Here is a 15,074-nt window from a genome sequence, read left to right on the forward strand (position 1 = left end):
CACCATCACACCGATCCTTATGGCATAATTGAATCTGTTCAAAAGCTTGAAGACCGATTAATCTTGTATACGTATTCCTACAATAGTGCCACTGCGCTGCGAGCCTTCCCAAACTGAAAGCAAGACGTAAACCAGCCACCCATATTTCATATCGTAAGTTTTACCACGTCCCAGTTGGCATCGGAGTCGAATAACCCGTAAACACGTATAAGCAGGCTAGTTTGTGAGGCATCTTGTGAAAAGCAGCGCAAGAAGAGCAGCGACAACAGACTAAATATTAAGAGCGATGAACACAGCGCTGACTAACAACCTAATGTTATTTTTCTTCATGCCCAATCAGAATTCCAATAATAAACAGACGCACAAGAAAGAAAGAAAGAAAGAAAGAAAGAAAGAAAGAAAGAAAGAAAGAAAGAAAGAAAGAAAGAAAGAAAGAAAGAAAGAAAGAAAGAAAGAAAGAAAGAAAGAAAGAAAGAAAGAAAGAAAGAAAGAAAGAAAGAAAGAAAGAAATAGGAAATTCGCGACAACAACAAGCAAACTTGTTATGAGCTGGGAGTAGGTCCCCCAAAAGCGACAGCTCTTTTTGTAGTAGTACTAACGAAGAGTTGCTGACATATTTATTTCCTGGTTTCATTACTTTGTGAGTCTGGTATTTTCCTCGTGGTTTTGTCCCGGGTTTTTGCGATACAACTGTTTCATTGCAAAGTGGCACGCACCGATTTTTTTCTATCGTTGCCCGTTCTCAATACTGCCAGTAAATTATATACAAGGTCCAGACATCACTTTTGAGCATATTACACCAATGTTCTTGCAGCCCTTCATTAACGCGGCATCCAGTCTATCCACTTACTGTCTACCGCAGGGCAGCCCATTTGATTCCGTGCTATCGCGTCTTGCTACTCTTGACATCCTCTTCTTCAAGGCTGACTCGACCCCTGAAGTGAGATGTTTCAGAGGAAACCGAGCAGAAAGCATCCATTCTTTTTACTTGTGATAGAAGGCTAAAAGGCATTCTGCGACAACGACGATTTTATTACAGAGCTTTTTAAGCAGGACTCTGTGGTACCTCTTTTCACGAGCTTAGAATGGCCCGATTCATGCGGGAGGAGAGCGCCATTGCCCCGAGGTTGGAAGGCCCAGCTTACATGTGTAGGCTTGACGTACAGGCCAAGCTGTAGAACCTTCATGTGCTTTTGAACGGGTGTTTCGTGAGTAACCTCAAGAGGGGCGAGACTATCAGAAGTCGTGTACCGGATACACACTCCTCAGCTTAAAATTGCACTGCAGTGCGCCTAACAAAAATAAGGCAGTCACCAACCAATAAAAGTGTTTACAGTATTCGTTGCCTGAAGGCAGTCATTAAGAAGAGCGTTGCATCTGGCAAGAAAATCTCACTAATTACGACAGCAATGCACGAACCTATGAAAATGCCTTTCTTTTATTGAAAATGGACGAGTTCCACTCCGTAACTGCTAATTGCGTGTACAGGGAGCACAGCTGTAAGAACATATTCCCAGAGAGATGCGCTTTGAAAGGCACCCACGCCATATCAATCTATGCACGTAGTCATCATTTTCGCCATCATCATCAGCCGGACTACACCCACTGTAGAACGAATGCCTCTCTGCACTCTCCCAACTAACCCGGTCCTTTGCTAGCCGTACTCAGTAGATCACAGCAAACTTGCTAACCTCATCCACCCTCTTAACTTTCTGCCGCCCCTGCTGCGCTTTCCTTGCCATTGAATCCAATCTGTTACCCAAAGCTACCGTCGGTTATCCTCTCTTTTCTCTGCGTGACCTGCTAAAGTGCATTTATTCTTCTTAATTGCGACTAGAAGGTGATTAACAAGATTTATTTCGCTGGCACACTCTGCGCGCTTCCCATCTCTTAACGTCACGCTTACCATTTTCAGTTTCGTATATATCTGCGTTGTCTCCAACTTAAGTAGAGCCTATTTCGCTAGCCTCCACGTTTCATCGCCAAAGTTCAGTGGTGGTAAGACGTAAATTTAATATACTTTCCTCTTCAGCGATACCGGTAAACTGATAGTAATAATCTTCGAGTGCTTGCCAAATTCGTGCAGTCCAAAGCTTACACTGAAAGTTATTTTCCATTTATGGTCAGGATCAGCAGTCACTACCTGTCCTAAGAATCTACATATGCGCCTGTCCCTTCCAGTGCTTCGATACCTATTGTTTGAAGTTTGAAGTTTGAAGTTTATTCTTAGTTTCCTTACACAGAAACTAAAGGACCCCGAACAAAAGGTGCGTACTTGCGCCTGACGAGGTTCAGAGCACCATACAATTTGTACACAGGGGAAACAGCGCGGTACAGATGCAATTGTTTTTTCCACTCAAAGATGCAAATTAACAATAGAAAAACACAACAGTAAGAAAAATACTCTTCCTTTTCTAGGCTGTTGAACTTACACTAAAGTGCTGAATATTTATTTTTAGCTCCACCTTTGTAGTAGGCCGACAGTAAACTGTCTAGGCCGTCAATCATAATTTGCAGTTCATCTCCTGAGTTATTTAGCGAAGCAATGTCAGCATCGAGTCCAGATAATTGAGGTATATTTCTAATACTTTGCTGTGCCCAGAAGCTCTCTACTCGTTTGACTCTTCTTTCTCGCGAGCGCACAGTCCGCACCGTCTGGCGAAGTCTTCGAACATCTACCACATAGTGTGGACCTGCCAATCCGACCCTACTATCCCCGCTAACCCCAGCCCCACCCTAGAGAACTGGCAGGCGACCCTGCTCGGCTGCTATGACCTACAGGCCCAAACGGCCATCACAGAGCGCGCCCAGGCAGCGGCCGACGCCACTGGGGTCCTGCACTAGGGACCCCAACTAGTGCTTGTGAAGACCAGCCTCTGAAAGGTCGGTTCAATCATACCTTTATATGCATACCTTTTTCGAGCGATTAAAATTATTTCGCTATACCACCAACATAAGGAACATTCGAGTATTGAACAAATAAAAACTCTTGGAGATGTGCGTAAATAAAACTTATAGTCAGGTGTATGTGCATAAAAGACACCACCATTTCCTTACAACTACCTAATTATGTAGTCATTGCATACTGAGAGCTGATGTTTTATTTGAACTTTATGACTTGAACCTTACATTTGGTCTTATCCACCATGCCAACATATTGGAATAACTGTAGAAGTCCGATTCTGATATAAAGATAACTTCAAATTCTTTTCAATGTCTCTTAGCAAGAGGAGATAGCGAAACTTAACTCCGCCTATCAAGCACGAAAGGAACCCATGCACGCAATACCGCAGTCAACATGTGATATTGCACAATGACAGCTATTTGTTCGCATGAAGCAACGCGTATGGAGTAAAACCTTGCGAGTAAAAAGCGTGACTTCTGCCTACACGTCACGAAACAATGCCGGAACCCCACTCAAGTACAGGTAGGTGGGAACATATATACGTGGGCCGTAAGGATTAAGTGGTCTTATATTTCACGAGAGCGCAGCTACCGTAAAACTTTTGCAAGTGTAGCAACACGGGCATCCAAGCGAATTCAAACAGGTCCCTCATGATTCCCGCTACTGTTTAGTGCCGAGAATTGATCATGGTTTTACACTGCTTTCAATACGAGTGTTGTGTCCTAAAGAACACTTTCATGAAGGTCTGCGGTCACAGACCATAAAGATGAATTCATAGCTTTAGTTCGCAGTTGAGACATTGTGTTGTGTTGTTGTGTTGGGTTGGGTTTAATGGCGCATAGGCGACTGAGACATTGTTTCGTCCAGCTACCGCTGAAGTACGTGGCAATGGATATAGTACGTACACTGTCGTGGCTCTTACCCGACCTTTCCTGCCACATGGATGAGGCATCAACACACTTGAAATCTGCATCTAAGTTTTAGAGATCTGTAAAAGCCTCTGTACATATCATTCAGCAGTTCTTAACTATCACTCACAGTTTGTATTCCCGTTTCCCACTGCTTTCAGTTCCAAAGCAAGGTGGAAAATAAACTTGAGAGCGCCTACGCTTTGCCTCTAACTGTGTAACGCGACAGCGAACTCCTACACATGCTTCCGATTGTACTAGTTAGTAAACCATTACAATATTCGAAATTTTACATTAATCTCCTAATTCAAAGTACCATACTCATGTTTAACAAAATGCTAATCGTTACATATCATTAAGAGACATACTAAAATCAGACATCAACGCATCCGCTAGGTCCACAACTCTCCTGCCCAACCGGACGAACCCTCCTGGCCTGTTTAGTAAAGAAAAAGAACACCTCACTCCCTGTAGGTAGCATTCTCGTCTCGCAATACAAGGTCAAGAGTTCGAATCACACCCAGTGTATCGAAATTTACTTTTACTTTGGTTCGCACATATATACTGTTTGACCAACGTTTGCGAGCAACCCAAAGCTCTAGCACTAATTTGCAGTCTCGTTAAGGCCGATTCACACGTCGGACGAACCGTCCACGGACAGAGCACCACGTCATCCGACGTCACTGGCTCCGCCTCATCCGCGGGCGGGTGACGGGGCGGTGGACGACGTTGCGGACCGAAACCGCCGGAGGCCAGAGCTGCACCACTCCTTTCAGCTCTACGAACGCTGAGGAAAATGGCAGGCGACGGCATTCCAAGACAACTACTCCGCATTGTTGACTAGAGTGCCTCGATGGACAGGGAGGCGAGAGCATCAACACACCCTATTGTTGACGCTACAAAAGCGCCTCCACTACTACAAAAAGAAACGAAAATACTATTGTTGCCCCGCTTAGAATATTTAGTTCTGTTAGAAAAATAGCAGATAACCCCCATTATTTGACAGGGGAAACACAAGCGTGCCAGTTTTTGACTTGGGAGGGCTGCGCCATCCGTAGACGAGGCGGAGCCAGTGACGTCGGGTCATATGGTGTTCGTCCGCTCACTTTAGCGATTCAATCCGTCGTGAGAATCGGCCTTTAATCATTTTATTTGCACGGTCTTTTCCGACACAACGTCGACAACGCCAACGCAAGGCTATTTGCCAAGCACGACCTCTACGCTACCGCCCAAAGTACAACACCTGTGTATTGTACGGTTCTCGTACAAAACCATACTTAGCTACAAATAGCACAACGTAACGGCAGCGGGTAAAAAAAAAAAAAAAAAAAGGCCAATTGCGGCATCGGAATAAGTCTTCACCAAAATTACCCTGTCGCGTTAGAATGAAGAGAGAGAGAGAGAATACCAGAAGCGTAGTCCTTATTTAATTCAATGCGACATACATTTATGAAATTTTTTCTAGTTCCACACGACTTCTCAGTTGGCACTGGCATAGAAGGTTTAACTTCGCGCTGTTGAGCAAATATCTTGTATAAAGCACAAGCTTAAGCTCCCAGTTATTCTCCTGCGCACTTAAAAGCAGCTGGGTCACACGAAACCGCAAAGTGACCCCTACATAAAGCGAGAAAAAAATTTCTGAACAGCTATATTGCTTTTCTTCCCCGTTGACTAGAGCTATAAAACTGGAGCCAGAGACCGATATGAAACAACTTTGCGAAATATAGACTAAATATTTCTGGGTAGAGAAACCACATTTTAAGAGCAGCTAATCATATTTATTACGGCTAAATATCTATTTTGTCTCTGCTATTAACTGCACTACGCATGTCGGGAGGATTAAAAATTATCACGTCTTGTTTTTGTTTTTATATTTTCTCTTGCGGTACACCACCTGTGAATTGTATGCCTCTCGTACAAATGCGATCCTTCAAATATAACTCAGCTGGTGGGCTGAATATTTAACGAGATTCCTGCTCTGAAAGCGCTCTTCTACTTTTCTAGAAGTAACCCAGAGCGAAGGCCATTAAAGCAAACGCGTCCCTTTTCAGGTTTTATCTCATCATCACTAGCATCACATAAAAGTAATAAAACATGCCTGCTGAAGCTGCGATAGGCTGTATCATTCTGACAGCAATAAATTTAAACAGAATTCTTTGATTTTTTTCAACTCTGTTTGAAGAGCAGTCGTCTTGCGTTCTGCAGCATTACCGCTAGTAGCAAGATAAGTCTTCGTGTCAGTTCCGGTGCTGTGTTGGCACTAAAAATTACGTTTGCCTGACAATAGAGAGATTTAGCACACCGTGGTCCGCGATCCGCTACCGTGATCCGCCACCGCGCGTTCCGTTGCGCATGCCCGGACACCCCTTAACTCCGAAAGATGGCGCCACATACTGGATGTCGGCACACAGACCTACCGCTTCGGGACCAATCAGCTTAAGCGCCCCGCCCACGCGCGGTAGAGAGTCACGGTGGCGGATCGCGGATCACGGTAAGCTAAATCTCTCTAATGACTTACGCTAACTACAGCGCAAAACGGTACGTCAGAGAATAGGAGAAATATAACGACATATTGAGAATCATTACCGTCCACCGAAAGACCCGAAGGACAGCCTTACGGCTACAAAGGGAAGCAGCACAGATTTTAAATATCAATATAGTCAAACAAGAGTTCAGCTTGTTTCAGATTTCATCTAACCTCTGCCTCAAATGCTCACAATACTTAACTAGCCGAGGCGGCTATCGACGAGAAGATAAAGCGACAGTGAACTGATGAACAACCCTAAGCGGGAAATATCGAAAATATACAGTTGCGCATATTATTCAAGCAAATATGGTTTGGGCTTAAGAGATACTCAAGAGAGAAGACAAGAGACGTTGCGAACATTCTATTCTGTTGGTCATCCCTTGATAGCGCCCTCTATGAGAGATTCATCTTTGCATCGTTAGGAACACACTAGACCAACGACGCATACTGGTAGAAATATATTATCCCTCAGAACAAAGGCACAGCCTTTCACACTTTTTTTTTCAATCCCAATTGCCTTCTACACGAAGCAACAAGCGTCTTCTCAAGCCACCTGCATGGGAGAACAGGCTATCCTATTCACAGGGCTCTACTACCTCAAAATATTTCATGCCGCTTTTCAATGTACCTGTTAAACCGCGTTTTATATACATTTTTTAAGCATCGATGTGTGCCTCAGCCAGCCCGCTTATCATGATAATAAATGCACACTAATGAAGATATCTAGCTCTTCAAAATGCAGCTATAACTTAAAAAAGGCGACAGCTGTAAACTCGGTCTCTAGTTTCAAGTTCAGCTTTATGTCCCCAACCTTTATGATGTACTCACATCTTGAATTATTGTTCTACGCTCAATTCAGGTAAGGCCTTGAAATCGTTTGACAGCTAAAACTGTTTATCTTAGTGTATACAACGGAGTTATGAGGTGTCTTTGGGGGGGGGGGGGGGGGGGCAGGCGGGGGGAGGAGAGGGGGTCATTGCACATGAGCTGTGAGCGATGGCACTACCGAAAGCCAGCAGTGGAGCTCGCACCCTCTCTTTATCGGTGCAAGTCATGTGTTCCCACCCGACCAACAAGAGCATGGGGGTCTATCAGAGTCCAAGGTACGGCTCTGCGCGGTCGACGGTGCGGGTGTGTGAGTCGTATGACTTTACATGCGACTCCCTGATCATATTTTCAATCAGATGGTCGGTCTGAGCTACGCCGAACAGATCAAGGCTCAGGAACTGCTGCCCTGTCAACCTTGCCATCCCGCAAGCCCGTTTGGGCGACTAAGAGACGACTGCACGATTAAGTGTCTCACAGCCAAAATTTCGGCTAGCCATCTCGCAAGTCAGTTTGGGTGTCCTATAGTACATTTCCCAGAGCAGCGTCTAGTGGACCCATTTTGACGTTTCGCCGTCGTTTCTCTAATTTCCAAACACGTTTGACTTAGTCGAGCATTCCTCATGAGCTTTAGCAAAAATCGATGTTAAAAATCTTCAAGGACTAACAATTTCGGACGGGCGCTACTATTATCCAGCATCCTAAATAATAACAGAGGCAGTAAAACGTTTCACGGAGCATCCGAGATTTCAACAGTCGTGTCACTGATCCACTGGCGACAGTTTCGAAGCTACCCGGAAAGAAGAAAATTGTTTATCACCGAGCAATTAAAAGTCATTTACAACAACTAAATCGGCATGAGAGACACAAACGGTCACCTTATTTTCAACATTCTAAACAACATCTCATATTTCGCGCATCCCTCCAAGTAGTAGCTCTCGGAATGCAAGGTTGGGATCTACGTTATATGCGAGAAAGAACGCTAAGGACGAATTGCCGTTTTAATCGACATTCTGTGCAAATGAACTCAATCCTCTTTTAATCCAGACACCAGTCAATCTGAACGCCGTTGACTTTTTTCTTTCCGTTTTCCTCCTGCCGCATCTTGAGGCATTTCTCGAATAGCCTTCAGATTCGAAAACCAAGAGCGAACGTGATATCAATGCGGTAGCATCCGGGGGCTCCTCCCAAAGCCGCGCTCCCCGTTCTCTCTTTTATTTTCTTGCTTTCCTTCAATAGGGGTCGGGGAAAACACATTCATTCTGCGAAGAACGCAGCCTCGCAGTAACTCCTCAGTGTCAGTCCGTTCTTAAGATGTCGCCAGCGCGCTTCGATGAAGCATAAACATTTTTCCTCCCCGTGATCCCGAGCATATCATTTGTGTATTTTTCACTTGCATTCGCTGAGCATTTGCATCTACCGCACATTCCAACGCCAACTGCCTGGCCAGTATAAAAACATCGGCAGTATATAAGCCTCCCGCGTCCGAAGAGAAGCAGCACTACTGAAAGCACAACCACCACAGCCATGATCTCAGTGAGTATCAAAGCCGAACCTTCTATCGTCACAGCCCTTATTGGTGTTCTACACTTGTTGTGGAGGGTGAAAAGACTACCTATTATTGAGCAAGCAGTAATACATTTCACCGTTAGCCGCTAATCTTTTTTTTTTTTTAAGATTCACAGCAGTTTCAAATGAGGCACATAAAAATTGCAATAACCTCTTTAATTTTATGCGAATGCAAGCAGTGCTTTTGATCCTACACTCATGTGTCTGTTAAATAATCAAAACCAAACCAACTTCTTAAGTGCAGCGCAAACGCGCAGTCTTTGCGGATTTGGCTTGCATTCCTGAATATATAGCAGCTTTTAAAACAGCTACACTTCATAGAAAAAAAATGTTTTCCAAATTCGTCACGTTGGGTTTCTTCACTACAGCATAGTTAGGGACGACTTGAAGCATATCTCCATGCGCAGGAATATGGGTGTGAACAATTACCGAATACTTCATCGCCTTCCAGCGATAACATGCAGCAATCAGTAAAGTCCGAAAGGGGAAACGAGTTCTATTCACTTATTGCGCGTTATGAACACTCTAATATAAGATTATAGTATACCATAAAATAATAATAATATTAATATAGTATAAACAATGCTTAATTTATTTCCAGGAAAACACCCTACTTGTAGGATTGCAACAAATATAGGGATGTGAAAATGGATAGGGATTCTGCAACCAGCTACCTCGAGACATAGTTTTACCTTTTGACTGTGTTTTTCTCACACACCGAGGACTGCATCTGTCGCGCTGAGCGTTTTATATTCTGCTTTCAAGCTGCGAGTATTAATAAAACCTCGCAGTTTCGTATTAAAATATTGTATTTATTGTAAGGCGACCCGTATAGATATGCGACGTGGAAGAAATGAATAAGGAGTCTGCACCCCCCCCCCCTTCCATGTCTGTTCACTTATCCCTTGTCCCCATAATATTGACTATTAGGCAAGCAACCACCTAACGGAGTAAATATGGGCACAAAAGCTTATGGATCGCACATAGGAGCGTCCCCTTTGGAACGGAGTGGTGGCAGCTGCCTCCATGTTCAGCTTTTTTCCTTTGCCATCTAGAAAAAACATCGCCAGTTATGCCGCCTAAAATTTTCCACTGTTTAATATTCCACTTCTAAACGGATTCTTATGAGGCAAACTTGACTTTCTGTCCGTACCATTTCACTGCAGGTACAAGCATCCCTGCTCCTGGCTCTGGCAGTCGGTAGCTTCGCCGACTACGCTCCTTATAGAAACTACCGCGTGAGCTATGGGCTAGGTTCTGCATACGGAGCCTACCCACTACCCTCCGCTCCGGCGGTCCAGTCATACCCCGTCGCTGCTGACGTCGCTCCAGCTTACAAGACGGTCGTTTCTTCGGCCCCAGCAGCTCTTTCGTACCATGCTGCCGCTGTGCCATCCTACGCTACGTACCGCACGGCTCCAGCTTTCACCCGTGTTTACCAGTCGGGACCGGCCGTCTACCATTCTTCACCAGCTGTCGCAACCCTTGCCGCCACCCCTGCTTTCGCCTCCTACAACTCAGCCCCAGTGACCTCCCACCAATACCACAGTACTCCTCTCTTCACTTCCTCTGTTCGCACCGTTGGTGCAGTACCTGCAGTGAGCAAGGTCGCCACCTACCAGTCCGCGCCAACGTTCGCCACTTACCGCAATGCGCCCACTCTGACTCGTGTCTACCAGGGCGCCCCTGTCTACGCAGCATCCCCTCTGGCGACCACTGTTCACGCCGTGCCCGCCGTGGCCGCATACAAGGTTGCACCAGCAGTAACGGGTGTCTATCAGGCTGCCCCTGTTGTGGGCACTGCACTGCACGCAACTCCAGCAGTGACTGCAGTCCACGCCGCCCCGGCTGTAACAACCGTCCACGCGGCCACTGGAGTGTCCAGAGTGACCAAGGCTGACCCCTTCCACGTATCTGAGCAACACACTGTTCATACCACCCCAGTTGTTTCCAGTGTTGCCCATGCCCCTGTTTCCACAGTGGCGCACCTACCAGCTTACGGGTACGGAGTCGGAGCACTAGGATACACCCAGGGTCTGCCAGTGTACGGCCACAACTATGGCTACGGCCTTGATGCTTTTGGTTACACTGCCAAAATCCACAAGAAGTGTGAGTACACATTAGAACTCGGACACAACTCTGCATATTGTGTCCGCATCGCACTGCTCACAGCGAAGTGACACGGAGTACCATAAATGTTTCAGGGCAGCGCCAGTTCACACTCTTTAATATTTAAGGACTAAACCACATACCTGACGCCCATTATGAGGTTCGTGTTCGAATTTCATGTTTAACCTTCCTCCCTTTATTTCAGAGGCCACCCATTCCAGACGAAGGAAATAAACGGGAGGTGCAGCCATCACCGCTCCTGACGTCCTAGCAACCTTCCAGAAGCCACATTCCAAACTGCCATCTTTAAAGTAGTGTTCACTCTTCTGTATTAAAAGCTTTGTGCCTTTTTCTGTTTTCTTCAGGCTTAGTCATTTCTTCGCGTGGGAAAAATACCCATTGTCATTAAGCGAAGCAAAAATATAGTTTAAAGCCAAATATTCCTGCGCCTTCATAATGAGGTTCACATGTATTCACAAAATACGCGAGATTCAAATCTCAAAAGAAATGTCAGAAATAAAATGGTAATTACTGAAGTTAGTTGATCCTCTGCAAATAAAAACAGGCATGTAGGGGACGATAATCTTCTGAAGCATACCGTCTTTTACTACCCTGCTAATTGATTGCTGAACTGTTGTATAGTTGTATTTCATGTGTCCTGTTCTGTGGCACAAACTACGTATGCGCGATGCATCTAAACTCTTTGAAGTTGTTCAGCCACAAGAAAATAGTAAATCCTTTTGTGTTTAGAGAATGTTTAGGAAGTTTACGTCGCATGATTTTCTGGAAACACCTTGCGCTGTGTTGCAGCAATGAGACATTAGCTTCGCATCAAACCCTCGAAGCTCTTGATATAATGCGTCTTTTGAGTAAAAACGAATTCCGAAAATCAAGTGCATAGTCTACTATCTGTCTCTAAACATTGCAAGTACCACTTCCTCCATCCCCCCAGAGCGAATAAAAAGCAGGACGTTTATTTTTACTTCAGTTCGGCAAGTGGAGTAATGCAACCGACTTTTATTAATCTGTATTCCGAAGGAACACTTCTACCCCCTGACTTGAAATGTTGTCATTCTCTTTAAATCTCTGTCGAATGCCGGTTACCCATTTCGCTTCTTCCTTTTTTTAGACGTTATCTCTAGAATGCTTTAAGTTTTCTACTTCTTTTTTTTTAATTCTTTCTCTTGCAAAAACTCATTATAGATCACGCACGTGTACTCTGAAATAACTAAAATTAAAAGAAACTGCTGCGAACACTGGGCAACGCCCAGCATTCGTTTGGAGTAGTATTATTTGTGTGTTTGTGTGTGTTTGTATGTATGTGCGGCCAATGTGCTTGACTTGTATGATAAGCCACCGGCACTGAAGCATGAATATGTGGGTTGTGTCAATGCTGAGTGAGGGTCACTGAGTTCTTACTCCGTCAAGGAATGGGCAGTTGTTACAGCACACTCGACGGGGCTTTCTTGTTTTGATTGCGTTGATGTGCGGCGGGGTGGAAAGGCTAGACAAGTAAGATACAAAGTGCATGCATACATTTAGAAATGATAGCTTAAAACGGACAGGCCTGGTTCCTGGCAGCCACCATAAGTGTCTCGCCCGTCTGGTTTTCGAGACCTTGAACTCGACTCCATGACCGTGTCACCACCCCAGCGGAGTCGTGGGTTGTTCAACAAGTTGCGAACCGGACCCAACTTTTCTACCCTTTCACCCGATGCACAGTGCTTTCAGTCACTTCAGATATGCACTGGGTCATCCTGCAGTAAACTGATGGGAAAAGAAAATGGGAATATGAAGCGAGACTTTCAGCACACATGCGGCTGGAGTTGCAATAACGAACAAATGAACGGGGGAAATACAGGGCCGGTCCAGGTGACCCCTGGACTGCTACTGTTTCGTCTATAAAAGGGGCTCGCCGCCACGGTAGAGCTCGTCCGCAGTTGCGCGTCTCCTGCTGCAGAGCACCTACTCGCCCAAAACCATGATTTCTGTGAGTACACAGCTTCGTTCCTCGTTACGACTGATGAAGCGCGGAAGTTATTTTTATAGACTGTTGCTCTTATTAAATCTAATTTCGGCCTTTCTTTGTGGGGGTGTTCAACTGTAAGCTCCTCCCCTTACTGTCAGCTTTCGTTCCCAGGAAGCGATATACAAATTCTACAGTTACGAGTATTAAGTGCTTGTTGCGGAATTAAGCGTTTCCGAAAGCTGTTAACATTTCGTGCTGAGTCTACAGTGCGAATTACAAGGCAAGAAGAAGGCGGTAAGGCGAGGGCTGACTCGCAACTAATTTCTTTCAATAAACATCACTTGCGACTCACCGCTCTGGGCGGCTTCTTTATCCTTGTCTTCCGCCCTGTGCATTCAGTGTGGCTTACTGCGAGTTTACACGAAAGATTTTTGAAAGTTTAGATAAGTGAAACACTGTACGACACGCGCATGCTTTGTTTTTTCGTTCTTTGCTCAAGCTTTAACCTAGCTCATAGTGACTAAAATTATTTGATTAATATTTCTAGCATAACACAACATTTGTGGCTGGTTGTGTTGTAAATATTCTGAGCCCAACCAGCCCACCTTCATTTTACTTGATTATAAATTAGTTCGTTTAACGGGTCTGCATATGAAAATTTGGAACCAAACTCAATTCTGCAGGTGACGCCAGTGGGCCTTATTTCAAAAGCATGAGTATGTGCCTGAAAAGGCCCCCGATTTTCTTGCTCCTGCGAGCATGGAATTCAGGGTAATTGGAGGTGGGTACTGTTCTAAATAGCTGTTAAAATGAGGTTATCATTCTCCAAACAAAATGCACCAGGCCAGCAGAATTTGAAATTGCAAATCATAAATTTCACTGTTGTGCTAGAAAACTGAATTAGAGTTAGGGTCTACGGCCTTCAAAATTATTTGAACTATTTCACTGCAATAGTCAATTTCTTCTTACCTAATCGTTCTCCACAGCTGTGCCTGTTCCTTGCCCTGGCTGGTTGTGCCTTCGGCGGCTATGTGCCCGTACACTACGGAGTCGTGGCTCCTGCCTACACCTACACGACCACCCACTACGTGGCGCCCACTGTGACCAAGGTGGCCACTGTGCCTGCCGTTCCAGCCAAGGTGGCCGCTTATGTGCCTGCTGTGCACACCGTCCCCGCTGTAACGACGACGACTGTGAAGCACGTTCCTACCTATGGCTACGGCTTTGGCTACGGGCTTGGATATCCCTTGGGAACCTACGCATATGGCCTTGGCTACGGACTCGCCCCTTACGGCCTGAGCTACGGCTACGGTCTGAGCGCTGTCGACTACGCCACCCTCCTCAAGAAAAAATGTAAGCACTCACGATTGCTCTTCAACGCGTAGCTTAGAAGATGCAGCTGTCAGTTTATTGGGCTTATCGTGTTGGGGATTCTGGGACACATTTAAATTGTGACGAACTTATGGATAGCATCAGATACTGTCATGAACAATTTGATGAGAGTGGCCTACCTTTTCTATAAGTGACAAAAATTTCGCTCCGAAGTTTCTGCTGCGCTCACAAAAAATAATTCAGACTTCCGGTCAAAGCCAGCAGAGATCGTTTTAGAAAGTTAATAGCAAAAACTCCAAGCCATCCGAGTAAATATTTGCGAATATATTGATCGTTATCGTGATCCTGGACGATATGTGACAAACTTGCTTTCAAAACTGTTTCCCAGAATATGTCCGAAATTTCTAGGTATGTTTTCTTTCAGTTATATTCCAGTCGCCTCTAGTCTCCTTGCTCACAAACTACTTCTTAATCTTATGACTGTACAAAAAGATTTTCAGTTTTGCTTACAAATTTATTACGCATCTCTATAGTTTAGAAACGTCTGCACCTTGTACAGACCAACTATTTCTGAAGTCTATTTACACCAGGCTGCACGAGGAAATTTTTTCACCGATTTGAATAGACAAACAAAAAAGAAATAAAATTTTAACAGTTTGAATGCACTTGCAAATGAATGCGTATTAGTATCAACATACGTCACGCCAAAGAGGCATTTAATGTTTCTTTTCTCTTATTACGTACCTACGCGCAGCCCTTAATCATATTACTTAACTTGATTTTCAGAGATCTCTGGAGCAAAACCGAACATTCCAATCTGTCCCACCGTCAAGAAAGCTCGGATCCTTCATCGAAATCACCATCAAGACCGAAACCTAAAAGAAAGAAAGCCAGAAATAAAGCCAACTACATCAGCCATCTTCTTAAGCT

General features: G+C 44.8%; 1 protein-coding gene across 1 annotated transcript; it reads left to right on the forward strand.

Moving 5' to 3' along the window:
* Window positions 1-7,336: 7,336 nt before the first annotated feature.
* On the forward strand, window positions 7,337-10,914 carry LOC146196411 (uncharacterized). Its single transcript, XM_084596992.1, has 2 exons — window positions 7,337-7,471; window positions 9,901-10,914. Exons 1-2 carry the CDS (start codon window positions 7,337-7,339, stop codon window positions 10,912-10,914), a joined length of 1,149 nt encoding a protein of 382 aa, XP_084453118.1.
* The last annotated feature ends 4,160 nt before the right edge of the window (window positions 10,915-15,074 follow it).

Source organism: Amblyomma maculatum, chromosome 3, assembly GCF_055883805.1.
Source record: "Amblyomma maculatum isolate TAMU_Amacu chromosome 3, ASM5588380v1, whole genome shotgun sequence".
NCBI classification, from domain to species: Eukaryota; Metazoa; Arthropoda; class Arachnida; order Ixodida; family Ixodidae; genus Amblyomma; species Amblyomma maculatum.